Source organism: Amblyomma americanum, chromosome 7 (genome assembly GCF_052857255.1).
Source record: "Amblyomma americanum isolate KBUSLIRL-KWMA chromosome 7, ASM5285725v1, whole genome shotgun sequence".
In the NCBI taxonomy this organism is placed as follows: domain Eukaryota; kingdom Metazoa; phylum Arthropoda; class Arachnida; order Ixodida; family Ixodidae; genus Amblyomma; species Amblyomma americanum.
Window position 1 is genome coordinate 117321694 of NC_135503.1, and position 20163 is coordinate 117341856.

The 20163-nt window shown below is 43.4% G+C and overlaps 1 protein-coding gene across 1 annotated transcript; it reads left to right on the forward strand.

Moving 5' to 3' along the window:
* The first annotated feature begins 1936 nt into the window (after positions 1-1936).
* Positions 1937-14310, forward strand: LOC144097411 (uncharacterized). The gene is made up of 5 exons (XM_077630140.1): positions 1937-2068; positions 7268-7419; positions 8440-8507; positions 12130-12213; positions 14102-14310. Exons 1-5 carry the CDS (start codon positions 1973-1975, stop codon positions 14239-14241), a joined length of 540 nt encoding a protein of 179 aa, XP_077486266.1. The 5' UTR covers positions 1937-1972; the 3' UTR covers positions 14242-14310.
* Positions 14311-20163: the final 5853 nt, after the last annotated feature.

Here is a 20163-nt window from a genome sequence, read left to right on the forward strand (position 1 = left end):
GCACCATACATGTTTATTATGCCTAACCTATCCCGGGATGCAGCGAATGCTCGTTTGTTGCAATAACGTCGGTAGTGTTGCTATCGTTCATACAATCTTGAGAATCTGATAACGTTGTGGGTGATTAGACGCCGTAAGGCAGGGATACAATGTCGTTTTTACGGCAGCAGGCCGGCGATTTTCACCCGGGGCGCACTGTGCGCCGAGAAGAACGTCCGTCGCTGCCGATATTGTCGTTGGCTGACGCGCCCAATAGAAGCGCAGAAAGGCCGCTTTTCCAGTTTGACTGCTTGCGTCTACCGCCGCAAACTTGGCCGCCGTGGGCAACGAGCTACGCAGCGATTTCGACACGAAAATGTATCATGAAAATAAATGTTTCATCGAGCATAAAATGAAGCTTTTTGAGAGAACATGCGCTGATCTCAGATCGGATTGCATGTGTTTCCTCCCTGAAGAGAAAAGTGTCGAACAAAACCGCGGCTGTGTGGACTCCCCAAGGTACGCAACTTCATGCATTCGTAAACGCAAATCCTTGTAGATACTTATGCACGCGTGCTAAAATTAGTGCAGTGTTGCCTAAATGAACATATGCCTGATTCTGAAAGAAGAGTCATCGTCGCTGCTCTCAAAGACCTCCGCGCAAAGTGCTATTTGCCACTTGTCGATCACATATGTTTTCGCCGAGAGGCATAAGTGCTTCGCCGCTTCTTCGCTTTGCGCCGCTTCTTCGCTCCATGTATCCACAGCCGAGAGTCGAGCCGCAGGGACGTTTTCCGCCGCGCGAACTTCGTCGAAAGAAAACGTCGCATCTATCACGGCCTCTATTATGAAAGGCCCTTCTACGCAGCTCCCCACAGCAGTCGCAGATACCTTGAAGTGTGGAAGTTTTCAGAGATCTTGACTCTTGCTCACTTGTTTGGCTGAGAACTACGCGCCTAATAAGAATAAATATGCTTTAACATGGTGAAGCGTTATTCTTTTAATAGAGGGAAGTGTTTTAAGTCGCTGTTTCTGACGACACGGCGTTTTCCACCCTTTGGTCGGCGGCTACTGCTTCCCATCCAGACAAAAAAAAACAGCTACAAAGCGAGTTCTAATGAAGATTTCTTCGTATGTCTTAGGTTGCGAAGATAAATTGTTTTTAATTGCGAAAATTAAATTTAGAAGCCGTTCAGTCCAATTACTTCAAATCAAAACTTTATGTTTTCACCTGAGTATAATCCGAACACTAAAACTGTCACCAATCTCATTTTCCAGCATTGCTTATGATTACATTTTTCTGCTACTTCATGGAGATATGACGAAACTATCATATACCTCTACGACGTCGCTTCCTTACGCACTCAGTTTCAGTGCAGGCTGCTCGCCACTAACTGGAGTATTGTCACTTTCCACCTTTCCGCCCAATATGGTGTCTTAATAATTCTAAAATTGCTCCATGCAGCAATCACCTAAAATATCCCTGCAAAGAAATGCGCTTGTGTTTCGATTGGATACGAATCGTAGTTAAGAGAAAGCAGTTTTGCGAGCGAGAAGCGCGATTTCCGGTCGCAAACCAAACTGCTGCAGAACTCATCTCGGATGCCTTCGCTGAAGCTGCAGCCTGCTTTCCTTTTCATTCACATTAGTGTCGTTGCTGTTCCACGTCAGGAAATGGTGCGGGCGCCTATCATCCGCGCATCAATCCAGAGAATGTGACCCACATACGGAAAAACGAATGAAGTTTCATTACATAAATATAACTGAGTTTTCTGGCGTGGATTAAGGCAGAGCTTTAATGAAACGTCAAGCGGGTCTGTCTAACTCGCGACCGTCAGACAAGGCAGCAGGATTGCACTGAGTGCGATGCTTTTTGTTTTTTTTAGCTTCGATGCAACAGCCCAAGAGATCAGCAGGCAAGATTGAGAATATAAATAGTGCTCGATAGCAGATTCCCCAACACATCCAGCCCCTGCAACACGTCGAGAGAACAATGGAGCGCCTGTGCTTCGCTCTCATTTTTGGCATCGCACTCCAGCTGTCACTGGCCGCAGCTGATGAAGCCAACGAGGTTCCGGACAGCTTCCTGGTAACATCCTGGGAAGGGAAAGTTGGGGTAGCAGTTTAACAAGTGTTTAAAACTGCGTTAACCCTTGTCACATGCTTTCGCACGGTGTCTTAGGAGTAGAGTCAGTTCACCCATGATTCAGAAAAACATATCTCAAATACCATTGGTTTCGGTAACTTAAATTTAAGCGAAATTACAGTGTTAAGGGAACACGTCTACTTAGGGCACGTTGTGATCGCAGATATGTATCACTAGAGAGCAATATGTAAAGAATAAGAATGGGGCAGTTTATGAATATCCTTCGAGAGAAAAATATAATATAACATGTGCATCTTACCGTTAGTGAGCGAAGGGTCAGAAACGTTGAGGGTAACGAAAAAGGTTCAGCTTAAATTGAGACAACACAGCAACCTCTTGAAAGGAAATATGTCTAACGTTAAAGGAGAGGATGCGGGCGGAGTGGGTGAGGGTAAAAACGCGGGTTAATGACATCCTCGTCAAAATCAAGGGGAAGAAATGGGCTTGGGCAGGACATGTAATGCGAAGGCAAGATAACCGATGCTCGTTATGGATAATTGACTGGATACCAAGAGAAGGCAAGCGAAGCAGGGGGTGGCAAAATGTTAGGTGGGTGGATGAGATAAAGAACTTTGCGCGGATAAGGTGGCCGTAGTTGGCACAGGACCGGGCAAATTGTAGAGATGTGGGAGAGGCCTCGGTCTTCCAGTTGATCTAGTCAAGCTGATGATGGTAATTATGATGACATGAATGAAGAGAACTTCGTTCAATGTGCACAAATTCGGGCGGCAGACTTTAATTTCCAGAAAAAAAGAATAATATCTTTTCTATCAGCCTTCGCGGGAATACGCCTTAGCAAGTAATTTCTGAAAAGAAATAAGGCCCTGTGACCGGGCACTTTGAGCAAGTAGCTTACTTTGCAATAAGCATACGCCAGAGATTCCAATGCTCTGTGCACCACCTAGCACTCACAAGCAAAATACATAGATAAATGTTCGTTTTCTATCAAGACGCGGGTGTTTCATCGCCGGCAGTGTGGCGTCGCAGCTACGTAGGACACTGGCAAGCTCTTCAAGGAGACGCAAAATTTAATGAAGAGACGCGAAAGTCCGAATCCGCCCTGCCACACTGCAAAATTTGGAGTTGCTTAAGTGGCGAAGCTAGTGAACCGGCTCCAGGAACTTGCCATAACGAAACATAGCATCAAACGTTTAGAAGATGTAACATGCGATGGAGCCAATTTAAAGACGCGTGTTATCCTATAGAAGGGGTAGGGATGTCTTTAGGCATGGGCAAGAAACACTTGCATGCATTAAGTGACAAAATTTTTAATGCTGTTTGAAGTACGGATATCATATTTACTGCCTTAATGAAGCCCTACACGGGGGTGCACACTAGCGGAGATAATCTTGATGATAATGATAGAAGCGACCGTGCTGAAGAAGTGCTGTCTGAAAAAATATTACATAAAATCCAAGCTGTGACGAAAAAGCTGAGGAGGTATAGTGCGAGAAAATCTTCCTATTCTGTGCAAGCAACGTCTCACAATCTGGAACATACCTTACGTTTTAACAAAACTAATGTTATCTTCAAGAGCATTAAAGGAGCTGCCAAGAGTGTGAAAAAGTATAGTGTCTGTGAACTTACTGAGTCAAGAGGATTAAAGGAGCTGCCAAGAGTGTGAAAAAGTATAGTGTCTATGAACTTACTGAGTCAAGAGGATTAAAGGAGCTGCCAAGAGTGTGAAAAAGTATAGTGTCTATGAACTTACTGAGCTTACTGTGCCTACTATGAGCATACTGTGAACAGTTAAAACATGTTTTCTAAGCTATTCCTTAGCTTAAGTCAAGTGAAGGACAGATATATATTTCGTGAAGGCTACATAAAAAAATTGTATATTCGCAACATCACCATGACGACGGAGATATGCGCAGCCTGTAACCAACCCATACATTACGCGAGCATATCTAATTTAGTCTTAACAGCAGAAGTAAAGGGCCATGAGATTGAAGTAACTAGGATATTACGAACGTGGAGCATGCATAATATTGCAGCGGGTAGACGACGACGACGACATTGAGTGAGTGAACGAGTGGACGAGGAAGAAGACGAGAACTCATCTCTGGCTGTGTTCTGAGTGCCGCCCGTAGCTGTTCATTCGTTTTTGTAAATAACTGTAAATATATTCTTTCCCGCAACATATTTGGTGGAGGTGCGGCTTTCGCCTACACCTACCGAAGACGGAGCTCCGCAGCGGCCGCCAGCTGACTTCTCTCACCATGACCCAGGACGCCTCCCAGCAAACATCACAATCGGCAATGCCATCGCTCGTTCTTTCTTCCCCTCGTGACCCTGGGACATTTTCTGGCACCGACAACGTTGACGACTGGATCAACATGTATGAACGCGTGAGTACGTACAACCGCTGGGATCCGACTCTTATGCTCGCGAATGTCATCTTCTATCTAAAAGACACCGTCCGCGTCTGGTACGAGACTCACGAAGATGATTTGACCAGCTGGGACGTCTGCAAGCAGAAACTGCGCGATTGGACGGCCGCTCGGCCGAACACTCGCCGCTAAGAGGGAGCTTGCGTCCAGAGCTCAAACGTTTACGGAATCCTATGTTTCCTACATTCAGGACGTGTTGGCCCTCTGCCACAAAGTTGACAATAACATGCTCGAATCTGACAAAGTGGGTCACGTGTTGAAGGGGATCGCCGACGACGCCTTCAACCTGCTCGTCTGCAAGAACTGCACTACAGTCGACGGCATTATTAAGGAATGTCGCCGCTTCGAGGAAGCTAAAAGCAGACGTATTAGTCAGCCGTACACACGCCTCCCCAACACGGCTGCGACTTCCTCATGTAAAGACCTGCTGCACCGGCAAACTCCTGCGCCTCCAGAAAATGTGACCCGCATCATTCGACGCGAACTCGAAGCTATGTCCCCTGTCTCCCTGCCTCTACGTGATGGCGACAACCACTTGCCCACCATCTCGATGGTACAAGCCGTCGTCCGTCAAGAGCTTGCAAATCTTGGTCTCCAGCCCGTCAGCCCTGTGCGTCCTTCATCACCACCCGACATCACTGCGATTGCTCCTGAACGACCTTCCTACTTCGCTCCACGTCGCCGTAACCCTAACGACTGGCGAACACCCGACGACAGACCCATTTGTTTCCTCTGCCGCCGCATTGGCCACATCTCCCGTCACTGTCGCAATTATTGGTCTCGTCGTAGCACATACAGTCATCTAAGCTCTCACCGCAACGATGACCAGCCCCGCCACTTCACGCCCCCTCCAGCCCAGCAGAGTGCTACCGTTGACGTCAATGTATTAGGCAATGTATATAGCGTACAAGCACCTTTAGAGAGGAAACGAATTAACAACCCTATCTTGGCAGTTTTGACGTATGCGCCAAAGCTGGGAGGCCGCCTAAAAGGCACGCAAATAAATTAAAAGTGGCGCGACGTGCTATGGAAAGGAGAATCGCAGGAAGAGCGTTAAGATGGAGAAATCAGAGGAGGCAAAACATTAATGGCGAGTTAAAATATCAATGCAGTAATCAAGAAGAAATGGTCGCAGCATAGCTTTAAATGCGAAGCAAAGATGACTGTTGGTCGCTAACGTTGACTGACGGGCACTAAGAACTGTAAAACGTATAGAGGTGGCGGAACGCAAGGTAGGCGGATGATATTAGGGGGTTTTCGGCGACAAGGTGTGCGAGAGCAGCGCAGGACACGTTTTGTTTATATGGTGCGTGACAGACCTCTGCCAAGTAGGTGACCTTCTTAAAGTGATGGCGATGACAATGAGACGTCGCCAAGTGACATAATTTTATTGCTAGCTGGGAACAAATCTCATAAATGAAACAGATGCGATGCTTCGCTTCATGGTCTTAGCTTCACTGACAATATAATTTTTAGCAACACCACATAGATATGCTGAAAGTGATTCTGGACTATCATTTGCGATATCTTTTTATGTAAACTATCAAACGAAGCAATATTGCTAAGAGAATGTCATTAATTAAAGCAAGTCAAAATGAACTCATAGTGCATGTTTTCCTTCTCCGAGTACTGAATAACTATCATGATTTGGCTGGGAACCGTGGCCCAGATTTGAGGCGTATTCCTACAGGCAATGACGAATGGCTTTAGAGATTCAACCCGCAAATGAAACCTACGTTTAAAATATTAATGTTCAAAATACAAAACCTAAAATCGTGCTTCCTATGGTTGGCCGTCAGTGGAAGTATGTGTCTGGAGGCCATAATTATCTTTAAGAACTGCGAGTAGCTCGAATCAAATCGGAAGCATGCAAAGCTCTGAACGCTATTATTTCTGAAGAACAATTTTTAAGCCTACTGATAAATTTTCGCAAACTAGAAATATCTCCCAGGATTCATAAGCAACTGGGCTCCGTTTATTTAATTCATAAACCAAATTTTAAATTGATGCTTAAGAGTTAGCTACATAGAGTTAGGTTCTAAAGTTAATGCAATCTTGCAGCTAGTATTAAATGCTTGCTGTTCTCGGTTTGTAGCCTTACAGGGTGCGCGTGGAATGCACACGGTACAGTCATGCAAATTCATGAACGTGAACACGTCATCTTGTGCCCGATAGTCTCGAACCCTACTCCCGGCGAAACAGCGCGGCCGCTTTCATAAAAAAGCTGGAAAGGGAGGTTTGTCCTTCGGCTTCCCGGAATCGGGCAAGGCGGCATGACCCTTTCCACCACGTTGCGGAAATCAGCCGCCGCGCATCGCCACAAGTAGGCCTTAAGAATATCAACAATGAGCTTGCGTGTTTACGCTCATAAATTTCATGACTGTACCTCACAACTTTTTGAAAAATATGTGAATGTAACCCAGAAGTAGAAACATAAACTGATGCAAACAAAACCTGGATATCCTTGCTTCTAATCAGAGTATATACTACGCAGCATCAGGAAAGCTCAACAAAATTATGATGCAGTAACCGCCTTCTCAATATGGGTCTTCAAATTCATTGGAAATGTCTGGAAGTGTTCATAAAGGGAGAAACATTTGCAAGGCAACACTTTCCATTAGGGCCACTGCAGCTATGGGAATCTGGGCATCCCACAGTAGCCTTTATTCATCAGCTGCTGCATCATCAGTCACGCTTTTTGTCAAACCATGTGATTGTTTTCCACGTTGCAGTGTACTTCTCTTTCACGCAGATGTTCAGCAAATTTCCGTTCGCCGTTGCTATTACTGATAGCGACAATGATACCATATTTGAATGCGTGACAGCTAAAAGGGCATGGTTTAACATGGATACCAAAAGGGGCGAATATATTTGGCTTCTCAAGGGCCACGATGGCAAACCGCAGTAAGTATCCCTTTTTTACGATTACCCTAAATTTTCTGGAAAAAAAAACTGTGCAGCTTTATCTCGACTTTTTAAGTGAGCGTAATTCATACCTACCTTTCGTCGCAACAAATCCATACTAGTTTGGTGTCATGAGCTGAAAGCGCCTGCAAAATTTATGAGTGGCCCTCCCGCTTCAAAAAACAAACCATATGCACAGCAAAATATTCACCCATAATTTCGTGTGAGAGTTGAATTGACCTTAAACACTAAAGCGTAAGGTGCATATCATTCACACGTGTTCATGCTCAACAAAAGATTAATTGCAGGCTGGCATTAATAGAAGGCACTTCGGTCACCAAACGTTCATTACTTCACTAGTACTTTTCTGAGAAGTGAGTATTCAGCGGACGAAGGGGAAATCAAGAACTGGAACATTTACAATGAAAGAGGCGCGTTCGTACGCTGAACTGTGCTAAAAACCTCCACAAACCATCGCTTTTAGTAAAGACAGACACGCATTATCTTTCCTAGTCAGCAAAGCGGATATTCTTGTATATTTTTGCTGGCTATTGGGCATCGGGAAAATTTTGAATATAGGTCCATGTCCAGGCCATCATCAGAGAGACCTAAGCCTGATAGCAATATATTACGACCTAGCGGTGAGCACGGAATTTTCAAATTTTTTCTTGGGCTCATCAGCTTCCAGTGCCTTCATCGACGTAGGAATGAAGACATTCAAACGGGCCAAGGGCAATTAAAACTGCCACGCAACAAAAAACATTTGTAAGCGATTCCTAAATTAGATGCCTGGCCTGTCATTTTTTTTTGTGGCGAAACAATTATTGCGCAGTTAGCCCTGCCTCTTGTAGGCCTTCATATGTGGATCTTAAAAATAGGGTGTCGGTCAAAATATAAAGCCTGGTGGTTCTAATATGGGATGCTTTTTTTTCGTGGTGCTGCAATGTAAATAAAAATATTGACCATAGATGGGTACGTTTGAGAAGGATTTCTGTTTTATCAATTTTTAATTGTTTACAGGAAGACCATCGCGTTTTATGTCGCGGAAGGAAAGAGTCCCGACACTTTCTTGTACATGGAGGGCTCAGGTAAGAATTTCGAACACATAAGTCGACTGCATGAAACTCCAGGTTTCGGAACGTGGCCTGGAAAATGGGCCGAAGCATGGCTAGCTTCCCGCCGCGGCTGTGTAAAATTAAGGACACAACGTCGCAAGCGAAAAGAGGGGTGGTCACATTTTAGTCGTATATTCTTTTCGATGCAAATGCGCTCAGAAGTACCAGCTTATGAGACCTTCAGTGGCCGCTACCTTTAGTCAGTCAACAGTGATTTCTGAAATGATGTAGGCATAGGTATTTGGAGATAGGCGCAACGTCGTTGTGCAATGACTATTGCGTTGAAGCTTTGAGGAAGATATTTAATCTACTTTTGAGGGGAGGGGGACACTTCGCGCCAGGCCAAGTTAATGCAATCCTGAATGGTCATTCAGATGCAACTACCTCACCAACCTATTGCTAAGCAGAAACATCTGTTTGCAAAGCTATTCAAGTGGCAGAATAATTTTTCAGTGCTTCCGAAAAATTAGCGCCTAAGTTCCGGCTGTATAGGTAATTACTAAAGTGAAAACTGTATGTTGTCACGTTTTTTTTTTCGGGAATAGCCTTCTGGAGCACTAATCTATTCTAAACTGGGATTGTTCAGCGGTGAACGTTCGGAGGCGGTCTCAGATATACTAATAGATTTTTTACGGTTGGACAACGATTGATAAAACGCGATGGATCTTTGATGCCAATAGAAATGGGTATGGCTACGTAATGAGCACTGAGATTTTTATCGTTGATGTGACCACAAACGAGAAACAATGATGAGGTCTAGAAAATGTATTAAAATGTAAATTGCCAGCTGTTTGTAAGATTTGTAAGAGACGCTGCTTCCGTGATGCATTATCAACTTTGACGGGATAGTAGTTTGCGCGGTGTCCTCGCAGTGTGCCTAAAGTTTCTAACATTTCTTGCGGCCTGCTCCAGCTTCCAGAGCTGCTCGTGAAATTAAGAAATCTTCCGCACGCACCTTAAGGCCAATGAAAATATTTCGATCTCAGAAATGCAATTCTTCCATCTCGCATCATCGCAGCGTTTTTCGGAAATGTACATGTGAACCCGCTTTCCTGCCAAGACAGGTTAAGCAAGGGGAGCGGGGGGACAAACAAGCAGGGGAAACTGTTAAGTGCGAACATGCTCTTAGTTGAAACTGTGGGCTCAACGACAACTCATCGATCACCGGGAACTTTGCAGCGCTTTACTTGAATCGGATGGAGCACAATCTCGGTGAGAATACTGTGGACGATGCAAAGCGGCTTATCTCCTTATGCGCGCTTCTGCTCTGCACTACACCACTGTGCGATTCATTCTGGAGCGAACGACTCGCGTTATGTAGAAATGTGGGCAGACAGCTCGCGCTATTCCACAGTTAAGCGCCGCGCCAAATTATTACTTCGCGGGCTCTTATGTTATCTGCAACGCCGATCTCAAAAGCCAACATTTATCAACTAGTTCTCCATGACCCCCGAAAGCAGATTATAAGGCCAAAAATAAGCGCGTAGTGGCGATAAATGGATCGAAGCAGCGCGCTGTCACTTCAGCGGCAAACGACGATAGCAAACACGGCGCAGTGGTAGAAAATTTTTGTTGCTCCTAAAATACATGGATACTTCTAACTTTTAAAGTTATTTGGCAAGTTAGTATTCACACATGGCTCGATCATTGCCCCTGGTACAGTTCGTCGTAATGCGGGATATTAGCTTCGTGTGTGCGGTCTTTGCTGTGTCACAGAGCGAAATTTCGACCTTCTCCAAGCTCACAGTAAGCCGCAAGGCTGGGTCGGCTTCATCGGGGAAGTTCGCCTCCAGAGTGTCAAGCATGCTTGTAGCTTCTCTGCTCAGCAGTAGACCGAACGGTTGGGTTTGGGATGCTCCCCTTACAACAGTGGTGTAAGAGGTCAAAATGTGGGGCAGGCATTCTGAAGGTCGCGTCTGGCAATATAGAAAGAGTGCTGGCGGTTGGTATCGTTTAAACGCTGCGTAAAGCTCTTCTTAAAACTCTTGACATTTCTAAGGTGATAAATGTCGCATAAATACTTGATTTCCAGTATGAATTGTAAACATTTGTCGACTGCTCAAGTCGAGTGGTAGAAACTCTGCTTAGGAAAAACAGCTTATATAGTAATTTGCAAGATAGCATGCGTTCGTGCCTGGCCGTACTCTTATTAACGGGAGAATTCTAAACATTCTATCTTAACTCTCCTCGCCACTTGTAAACAGTACACTCTTTTGCATCGCTTAGTGTTTCTTCTACCAAACTAGGAGATAACTTAAAATGTGAGCATATCGCGGCGAGTATGGAAGGAGAGCGGTTAGCACATGCAGTCAGCAGAGACAGCCGCAGCTACTCTTCAGCTCTTTACCAGTCTCTATTCAATTCAGTCTTCTTTTCGTTATGCTAACTTTTTGCAGTGTAACCTGCAATGACTGTCAAGCCAGAAGTCTCAGATTTTCACTCCAACAACTAGCCCTATTGCAAGGATGTGTGTTCGCGCGCTGTGGCACATGTGCCGTAGGCCAGGAAGCCAATCAGAGAAGAGTTTATAGATGTTTATTCTGGACAACTACATGTAATATGCGTTACGCACGCTTTATGTGAACTTCTATACCTGTTTTTTCGGTGAGCACTTTTAAGTAATTTAAAAAAAAAAGGCTTTTTTTGGTAAACATATGGCTCTTGCGGCATAGGATTACCAGCGCTAGCGGACACCGGAAAGCCGGTGAATTGTCTTACGTAATAAGCTGGTTAACTAAATTCTGACAGTTAACTTTTGAAACATCACAGATGCCGACTGGTTGCAGTTAGCAATGTGTAGCCGGTCGTATGTGCTAAGGGAAACGGAGTGGATTCCAAGAGAAGGTAGGCGTAGCAGAGAGCGGCAGAAAGTTAAGTGGGCGGATGAGATTAAGAAGTTTGCGGGGATATATTGGCCTTGCCGGCAAAGGACAGGGTAAATTGTACAGACATGGGAGATGCCTTTGCCCTGCAGTGGGTGTTGTCAAGCTAATGATGATGATGATGATGATGATGATGATGATGATCGCTGGGTTGTTAGTATTAGCGTTATCAGTTTTAACATTTCAAAAATGTTAGTATCTTCGGCGCTGTGGCCCGACAAAATCTTGCTTCATCGTGCCAAAATACAAGCGCTTTCGCAAAGAATGCAAGCAAACCAACCTTTCCAGTGCATGTAACTAGTCAAGAAAGCCAAATTTTGTCGAGCCACAGCGCCAACGATAACTGCGTTTCTGAATTATTTAAAACTGATTTGGTTATTACCAAAGTGCCACTACAAGTCTCTAATTACAAATAGGCGCCTAACTCTATCATTCAACAAGTCAATTATTAAATTTTATGTAATGAACTTACAGCTTAAGAACATTCGATGGTTTTCTGGTGTGCCCAAACACTAGTAATAATATGATAGAAAAGCTCTGTTTGTACCTATAAATACCTTGTTTTGAAAATTACCTATAGTTTAGCCTGTAACACCTGGTATATAGCAGCAAGCCTATTTCTAACAGACTTTAAGCTCACCGGCACTATTTGCTCAAGCAAGTATGGTGCATTTCAATGGTAGCGCACATCCACACCCTTTCTGCGTTTGCAGAGGACGCACAACCTGAGATTGGAACATTCTACTATACAGACTATGAAAACTGCGGAGTCATCGACATGCCTTACCACGGAAGGCGTGAGTACACTTTGCACTATGCGACGAAGGAATCATCACAGTAAGCATTAGCTTATTGAAATGTCGAGCCTTGGGCAGCGGTATTTGTGCATTACACTAAAATAAAGTTACCGCCTTTTTAGATTCATCAATGGGAAGGATGTATTCGCTACTCAAAAGGAAGTATTTTAACAACGCTACGCTGATTAGAATTTTCAGCGCATATGTCACGCACGACGATTGAGTGATAGAAGCAAATGTTTGCATTATATTTTCAGTGATTACAGCAAGCACGACATCTGGTTTCTCTGTTTTTACTCTCTTTATCCTCTGCGCTTGCCCAATTTAACGCTAGCAACGTCCAGAAAGCATTTAAGACTCATGTGCCATGTGCTAAATTCACTTGAAGCCTTTCAAAAAGGCCCTACGTAACATATAAGTGGGTGCGTGACAAGGCGATCGAGAAAATTTGACCGAAGGAACATTGAATCTTTACAGTGGTTGTCCCTTAATGAAATTTTCACTATAATTTAGAACATCCTGCTAGAGTGCTTAAAATATAATTACTAGGATGACTAATAGCTAACGAATTTGAAATGCTCATTCAGCTTCGTTTTTTTTCAATGACAAAGTGGGTCATCATTTGTTTCTGGAGCATAGAGTTAGCGCATCATCTGAATTTGTGATAACGAGGGCCACTTTGCACAACTTTGCGCTGGTATGTTTGAGCTCGCATTGGTTGCATGCACATCGCGTGCAGAAAGAAAAGAGGCATAGCGACAGGCGTACCGAAAAAATGCTCAGGGGATTCACAAGTCACAGCAATGTCTCATTGCACCTTGTACGCCAGTTTCATTTCGGGTTTGTGAAATGTACAACATGCACGGCCCACACGCACGAAATCCACACAAGGAAGCGCAAGCCGTTTCTTACGCTGTGCGTGGGCCTGTTCTACAGACATTCACATGTGGTTGCGGGGGTGTGGAGACGGGAGGTAAGAACTGATATATAAAAACGCGTCTGAACAGTGAAAGTTGCACCATATTTAACCAGTTTGTCTCTCTTCAGAAATTTGCATCTAGAAAAAATTCATTACGATGGAATTTAACCAGCTGCCTTCCCTTTTTCAGATCACGTCCTTTATCTTCTTTTTTTCCGAATAAGTGATTTAACGCTTGCATGTACAGAGTGAAGTGCATTTTCATGGCCAGCACCGGGCATCCGGAAAAAGCTCTTTTGCAGGAAGTACTCGAGTGCAGGTTGGAACAACGATTCCTCGCCCCAGCCAGTGCAAGACTTAATGGGCCCCTCTGTGGTATTCGTCCGTGCATTCGCGAAACAGACATTCATTCCTGCAACGTCTGAGCTCTCTGTCCTTTCAACGCTCCTATTTTAATTCAGATTGCACTTTTTCGTGGCCGGACTGCATGACTGCCCCTGCATAAGGAGCTTACGGCATTCAGAATTCGTGCGTGTAATTCTCGACTTGCCTCAAGGAAGGTAATCGAGAGGGAAGGGGGGATTCAAATGTCTGTTACTTTTCACATTCAATGTTATAGGGCCAAATCATTGATTTTTACAAAGAACATGAACAGTTTGAAGTTGTCGTCAGTGCCTTTTTCGTGATTTCTGTCTTTGTACTCGTCTTCTATTCATTATGCTTGGTGACCTGAATATTCTGCCATTTTATTTACACATTCTGGTATATTCATATGATTGTTTAAGAAATGTGTTGTACTAAGTCCCTAGTCTTGAAGTGTGGCTATAACCGTGCAAAGCACGAATAAAGCCGTGTTTGTTCTGTCACAATTCAATTTTTTCTGCGTAATTAAACAAAAAGTACATTTTTGTGGCGACATATATATTTACGCAAAACAAAAGGCCTTTTTTCTCTTTGCTTGTTCATCAGAATGCGCTCTCTGGGCATCAGAAACTGGGAAAGACTCATTGCCCCAAAGGTGCCTCGAGGAGTTCTCTAAGCACTGTGGTGTGGGAACGCCGAAGTACAGCAAGGACATCTGCTCGGACGAAGAAATTATGTACTGGTGATGCACGCCCATTTGGCGCATGGCATCGCAGTTTTTGTCCATTTCTTCGTATAATAAACTTTTCAATTGAACCAACTATAACAGCATTATACGCCTTTATTTATTTTATCGTCAACGTTGAAGATCGTAAGGATTTTTGCCAGCGCTGAGTGATCCCATAAAAAGCAAAACTTCAATGAGAATTTGAGAGAAAATCGACGTGGCGGCTTTCTTATGAAGAGGAAAATATGCAGCGCAAAAAACGTATGGACCAAATTACCACCTTTCATCAATCCGCTTTCTTGTGCACGGCATGAAGCTGTCAGATACATAACACCAGGACATAGGAGTACATACATACTTTTCAACATCGGTTGCACTTGAACAGCCCTAAAAACAACGCGTCCTTCCCACGGAGATCGTTCTATTTCAACAAATTTATGTGTCCAAAGTAATGTCTTCCTTTCTATAGCTCTTTCACCTCCGTTCGTGTACAGTTACATATTCATGGACGCTCCTTAGTCATATCCTGAAGCTGGGTTATGAGCACAAGGCACCATAAAAAAGCTGCCCCATTTATTTTTTTTTAGCCTTAGAGACTTTACTGGCATTGCAAAGGGGAGAGGATAGAAAAATTTACAGAAAACAATGTTAGAAACAAAAGTACGAGTTCATAAAAGATTATTTCTGTATATACAATCTTAGCTAAGGCAATAAATGCATTAGTGCAGGAACAAAACTGCCAGAGTATATACAACGCTACGTGAAGCTTTCCGAAAGTTATTTATGTCAGTGATAGATACAATTTCATTGGGAAGATCGTTGTGTTCTTCAGAAGTACTGGGAACAAATAAGCTTAAAAAAAACTGTGTTGCACAAGGGGACGGCATTTTTGTGGGGATGATTATTGCGACGCGATATGATTATTGCAACAGTACGACTATCACGAAGAATGCGGTTCTGTTGAGCTCAGCGCTGATGAGTATTATGGCCTATAAAAAGTAAACATCATTGCAAACGGTTATGTCCTCTTGATCTTTCTTTTCTTGGGATGGATTTAAGGGACAGAACTCATACCTCTCATTCGCTGCCTCTTTGTGTGCTCGAAAAAGGGACGGGTCATTCATGATACTGAAAAAAAAAAACTGATTAGACTAGGCTACGACAGAGCTAAATCATTTCATGTAAACCATAATAGGTCACAACTGACCGCCTACAAAGCTCTTTAGGTTAGCTTAAGAGCCTAAGTAGTTTCTAACAAACTCATCCACAGACTCATTGTATTTCTTCTCTGCTCAGAAAATCGGTTAGCTTAAAATGGTTGCGTCTTTCACGCCGGTCGATTTTTTCAAAAAAGAAAGGGGTTGATCTAGCACAATACTATTTTCGCTAAGAAATATTCTTTGCGAAAAAGTTTTAGACCTCTTTTTTATTTTATATAATTCATCCTAGGCAAACACAAAGTGGATAAGATCTTCTTCATTTGGACTGACACGAAACAGCAACTCCAATTTTTCAGGGAGTACTTACAACCTCGCCCACCAGCTATACGTTTTACCTACTCGTCCTCCTACATCACAGTTTAATTCCTGAAAAGTAACACTTCTTTAAAGAAAGGCTCGCTTACTACCGTTCTAATCCGTGCTCTCAAGGACCAACAACAAAACTTCGATTTCGAAAAGCTGCCATTCCCTTCATTCCAAACGTCCCAAATCCTAAGGCGCAAAGATAAAAAAAAAACTTGCCAAGCCCAAGATTTCGTAAGGAACTCTACCCGCATGCGACACGTGCTCACTGAACAACGATATCTCCTCGCCATTGTCGACCATGCATTAGAAAGGATATATAAACTCAACCAAATGTAATAACTGGAGGAACGTCGACGCATTCAAGGCATAACTCGCCGATCAAGTTTGGTAATTACCATAACCAGTAACAACCCTAGCGTTAACAAAATCATTGAGAAACGGTTGAGCTTCCTCGAACAAATCGAACGCTTCGCCGAAATTTTCACTACTCCTCCTCACGTAGCGTGCAGGCGACCAAAAAATATTCGAAACATTCTAGTGCACTCAGAAACAAATAACCACCCTCGGTTGGGGTCCCTACCTTGTGGAAAAAGCAGAAGCCAGTTCTGCAAATTTATTCAGAATCAACCTATGCAACAAGCACAAACCCATACTTTAAACATAAAATCGACGGTAACTTCTACTGCGATTCATGAAACGTTATACGCTTCTTAGAATCCACGGTGTTCAGTACATAGGGAAGATGGTCAGCCCTTTACGAATTCGCTTTTATAAACACAGCGTTCATGTACTCTGCATACCCAACCTTTCTTTTTCGGATGCATATAAAAGGCAATTCAATATTTGCAATTCTTCTTTACTGATTGTTTGTTTAGAGCTCTGGTAATTTACAATTACTAATTCACAAGTATTTTACAATTACAATCAAATTAATTTTAATCTCGAAGTACACAGAATATATAGTGATGAAAAAAGGGGGGGGGGGGGCGGTACATCGGTAAGAGGGCTGCTCGGTCACCGGAATTCAAAGGGTAGTAGCGTCAGTGGATAAAACATGTAATATTGAATCAGGTGGGGGTGAGAGGCGGAAAAAAAAAAGGTATAGAGGGCCGTCGCGCGAAACAACCGATGAACTTTGAAGAAAGGTAAAGTTCAAATCGCCAAAAAATAGGTTAAAAACAATAAACAATAAAAGATTAAAAACAGTAGAGAATAACAAAGATTTGGAGGTGTTTTTATTGTTTTTAATGTTATTGTTTTAGCCTCGTAAGTGTGCCTTTTGTTCACACGAAAGGTTACCAGCAGCTCCGGTGCACTTTAGTTTCTCTTAAGCACAGCGCCTTTGCTGGACAGAAATAGGTCAAGGTCCTCAAAATACTAATAAGTGTGCCTCGCAATTTTCATCTGCATGCTTCATTAGTTCTTAACACAATCTCCCATATGACCCACATGATTCGCTGCAAGAGCACATTTCCGGTTACTAGCATTAACATTTCACGACGGACCTGGCAGCTTTTTCCAAGTGTTATACTCATTTTTACAATGAAAGCGTAGTTGAGCGAGTTTGACGGCAAGCAACAACATGAATTCAACCTAATATAGTAAGAAAATTTTCAAGTGCTCCGTAACTTTACGCATGTAAATGACCATTTAAGATGTCAGTGCTAATAAAAGTTGCCTTCAGATCTGAGATTTGGTATGCTCAATAAGTGAAGGTGGGGTGCCCAGTTTTAACAACCAATTCTCATCACTGGTACATTGTGCTACAGTACTTCAATGATGAAGGCAGTGGCTGAACCTATCCTCCAATATCTGACATCTGGAACAAAGACTTTTTGCAAAAGGAAATGAAGGACCACTGAGACCTGAAATTTTTCTCCACTTGCACAGTGATGCACATCATAACGATATATTTATATTCGTATTTTGGCCCCAGGCCCTCGCTTATGTGAGCCTCAGTATCCTAACTAAATGAAGAAAAAAGATATGTCTGTTGAAGAAGGTATAATAAGCTTTCAGTGAACGCTCATCAGCAGTGGGAAACCGAAATTATAACTCCTCATAATAATACACAAGTCACCCGACGAGGCCACTGCGTCAGTTACCAACTAAGAGAAGAGAGCAGGCACACACTGCACACCAGAGCGAAGTGTGCCCTGCACTTGTGAACGAGATTTGTGTGAGCTTCTTGGCAACTCTAGGGATTGTCAGTCATGGCATCTGCGAAAAAAGGAAGCAAGCACCTAGATGGTGCTGTGCAATTTAGAATTCAGCCTTTCAGTAAACCATACTGGGTTTAGTAATATGAGCACGGGTAGAGAAGAGAAAAAAGAAAGGAAAGCTGCCAGATGTCATTAGGTCTGTTGCAAAAACAAAACACCGAAAAGAACGGATGTACAAAGAGAAAAGAGGAATGATGCACTACGCGATGACAGAACACAAAATAACACAGGAAAACAACGCACAAACAATGAATGAAAAGTGAACAACATAAAGAAGGCAAGCATTACTAAACATTGCTTCCTCTCCAAATTGAGAACATTGCTACCTCTGCAAAATGAGAACAGTGAAATATGAAACAACTAAAAAGTTAGTTTCAAGAACCGTAAGCATCTAATTTTGGTTGCATATTTTTGAATGCTGCATTAGACGTTAGAATACATGAATCTCCAAGTAGTATTCGCCAACAACAATTAAATAATTTATAATTGCATTTCTTTCCCTCATGTTGACTTGACCAACCGAATGATGGCTGTGATGTCTAATAGGCCTTCAGGTATGCTGGGACATTGAAAAAAACTGCAATATAAACGTTTATATATATGCAGGTTTAATTCACAAAGAAGAGTTACAACAGCGGCTTCAAAAGTTGCAATGAAAAAAATGATATATCACCAGTTATATTGCCAGTTTTCTTGCTTTTGATATGACCTGAAGAGCAACTACATGTCGCAGCCATCGTTCGGTTAATAAAACTGTAACGACATCAAGGAGAAAAACAATTACAAATTATTTTGCCAGGCAAAGCACTAATATCACGGGGTTGTCCACGCGATATAATGTGTGAGGCATCATTTGAAAGAAAATACTAGCAAATATCTGGTGCCCATTATTCATTAAATGACGCTAAGAATTGGATCAATAACTCGAATTGACGCCACATTAGCAGACAGGGGTAGTAAAAACAGTATTTCTAAACCCAGCGCTGTATTGCAGTGATCTTCAGAGCAAAACATGGTGCGCTTAGTCACGTCAAGATGCGGAGCCAAGAAAGACGAGACAGTGAAGCGTGGTGCAAATACCCCTGTGACCTGATGTTTCCAAAAAGGTATGCATTTCCAAACCAAGTTGAATGCTGCTTACAACTATGGCATTTAGCACTACGTCCGCTGCTGCTAGGTGCATGCAAAAAGAGGTCATGTTTTGCGCGTCTCTTTTTCGGTTTGCTTTCCTGTGTTCTTGGTCTTTCTCACACACACACACACACACACACACGCACGCACGCACGCACGCACGCACGCGCGCGCGCACGCACACACACACACACACACACACACACACACACACACACACACACACACACACACACACACACACACACACACACACACACACACACACACACACACACACACACACACACACACACACACACACACACACACACACACACACACACACACACACACACACACACACACACACACACACACACACACACACACACACACACACACACACACACACACACACACACACACACACACACACACACACACACACACACACACACACACACACACACACACACACACACACACACACACACACACACACACACACACACACACACACACACACACACACACACACACACACACACACACACACACACACACACACACACACACACACACACACACACACACACACACACACACACACACACACACACACACACACACACACACACACACACACACACACACACACACACACACACACACACACACACACACACACACACACACACACACACACACACACACACACACACACACACACACACACACACACACACACACACACACACACACACACACACACACACACACAGATGAAGGAACCCAACAGACACCGAAACGAAGGTGCACAGGGGAATGTTTCTCTATTTTTTTTAAAGTAGTGCCAATGAATTAGTTTAAAGAAAATTATTTATAATGCAGCAAAAAACAACCATGCCACCGGTGGGACCCTAACACACGATCTCCGAATATCGCGTCTGGTGCTCTACCAACTGAGCTACGTTGACGGCTCTGTAATCTGCTGCTTTCGTGGGTATTTATGTTTTGCGTGTACGCGAACCTTTAAAGTGATACCAGCGCCACCATCGCCCAGAGCTGTGGACGTGCACC

What these genes read in the sequence shown, in the direction of transcription:
- LOC144097411 (XM_077630140.1), top strand. Translation starts at nt 1,973, where the DNA reads ATGGAGCGCCTGTGCTTCGCTCTCATTTTTGGCATCGCACTCCAGCTG. An exon ending in AGGTTCCGGACAGCTTCCTG is followed by an intron (nt 2,069 to 7,267) that starts GTAACATCCTGG and finishes TCTTTCACGCAG; the next exon opens with ATGTTCAGCAAATTTCCGTT. An exon ending in CTTGTACATGGAGGGCTCAG is followed by an intron (nt 8,508 to 12,129) that starts GTAAGAATTTCG and finishes CTGCGTTTGCAG; the next exon opens with AGGACGCACAACCTGAGATT.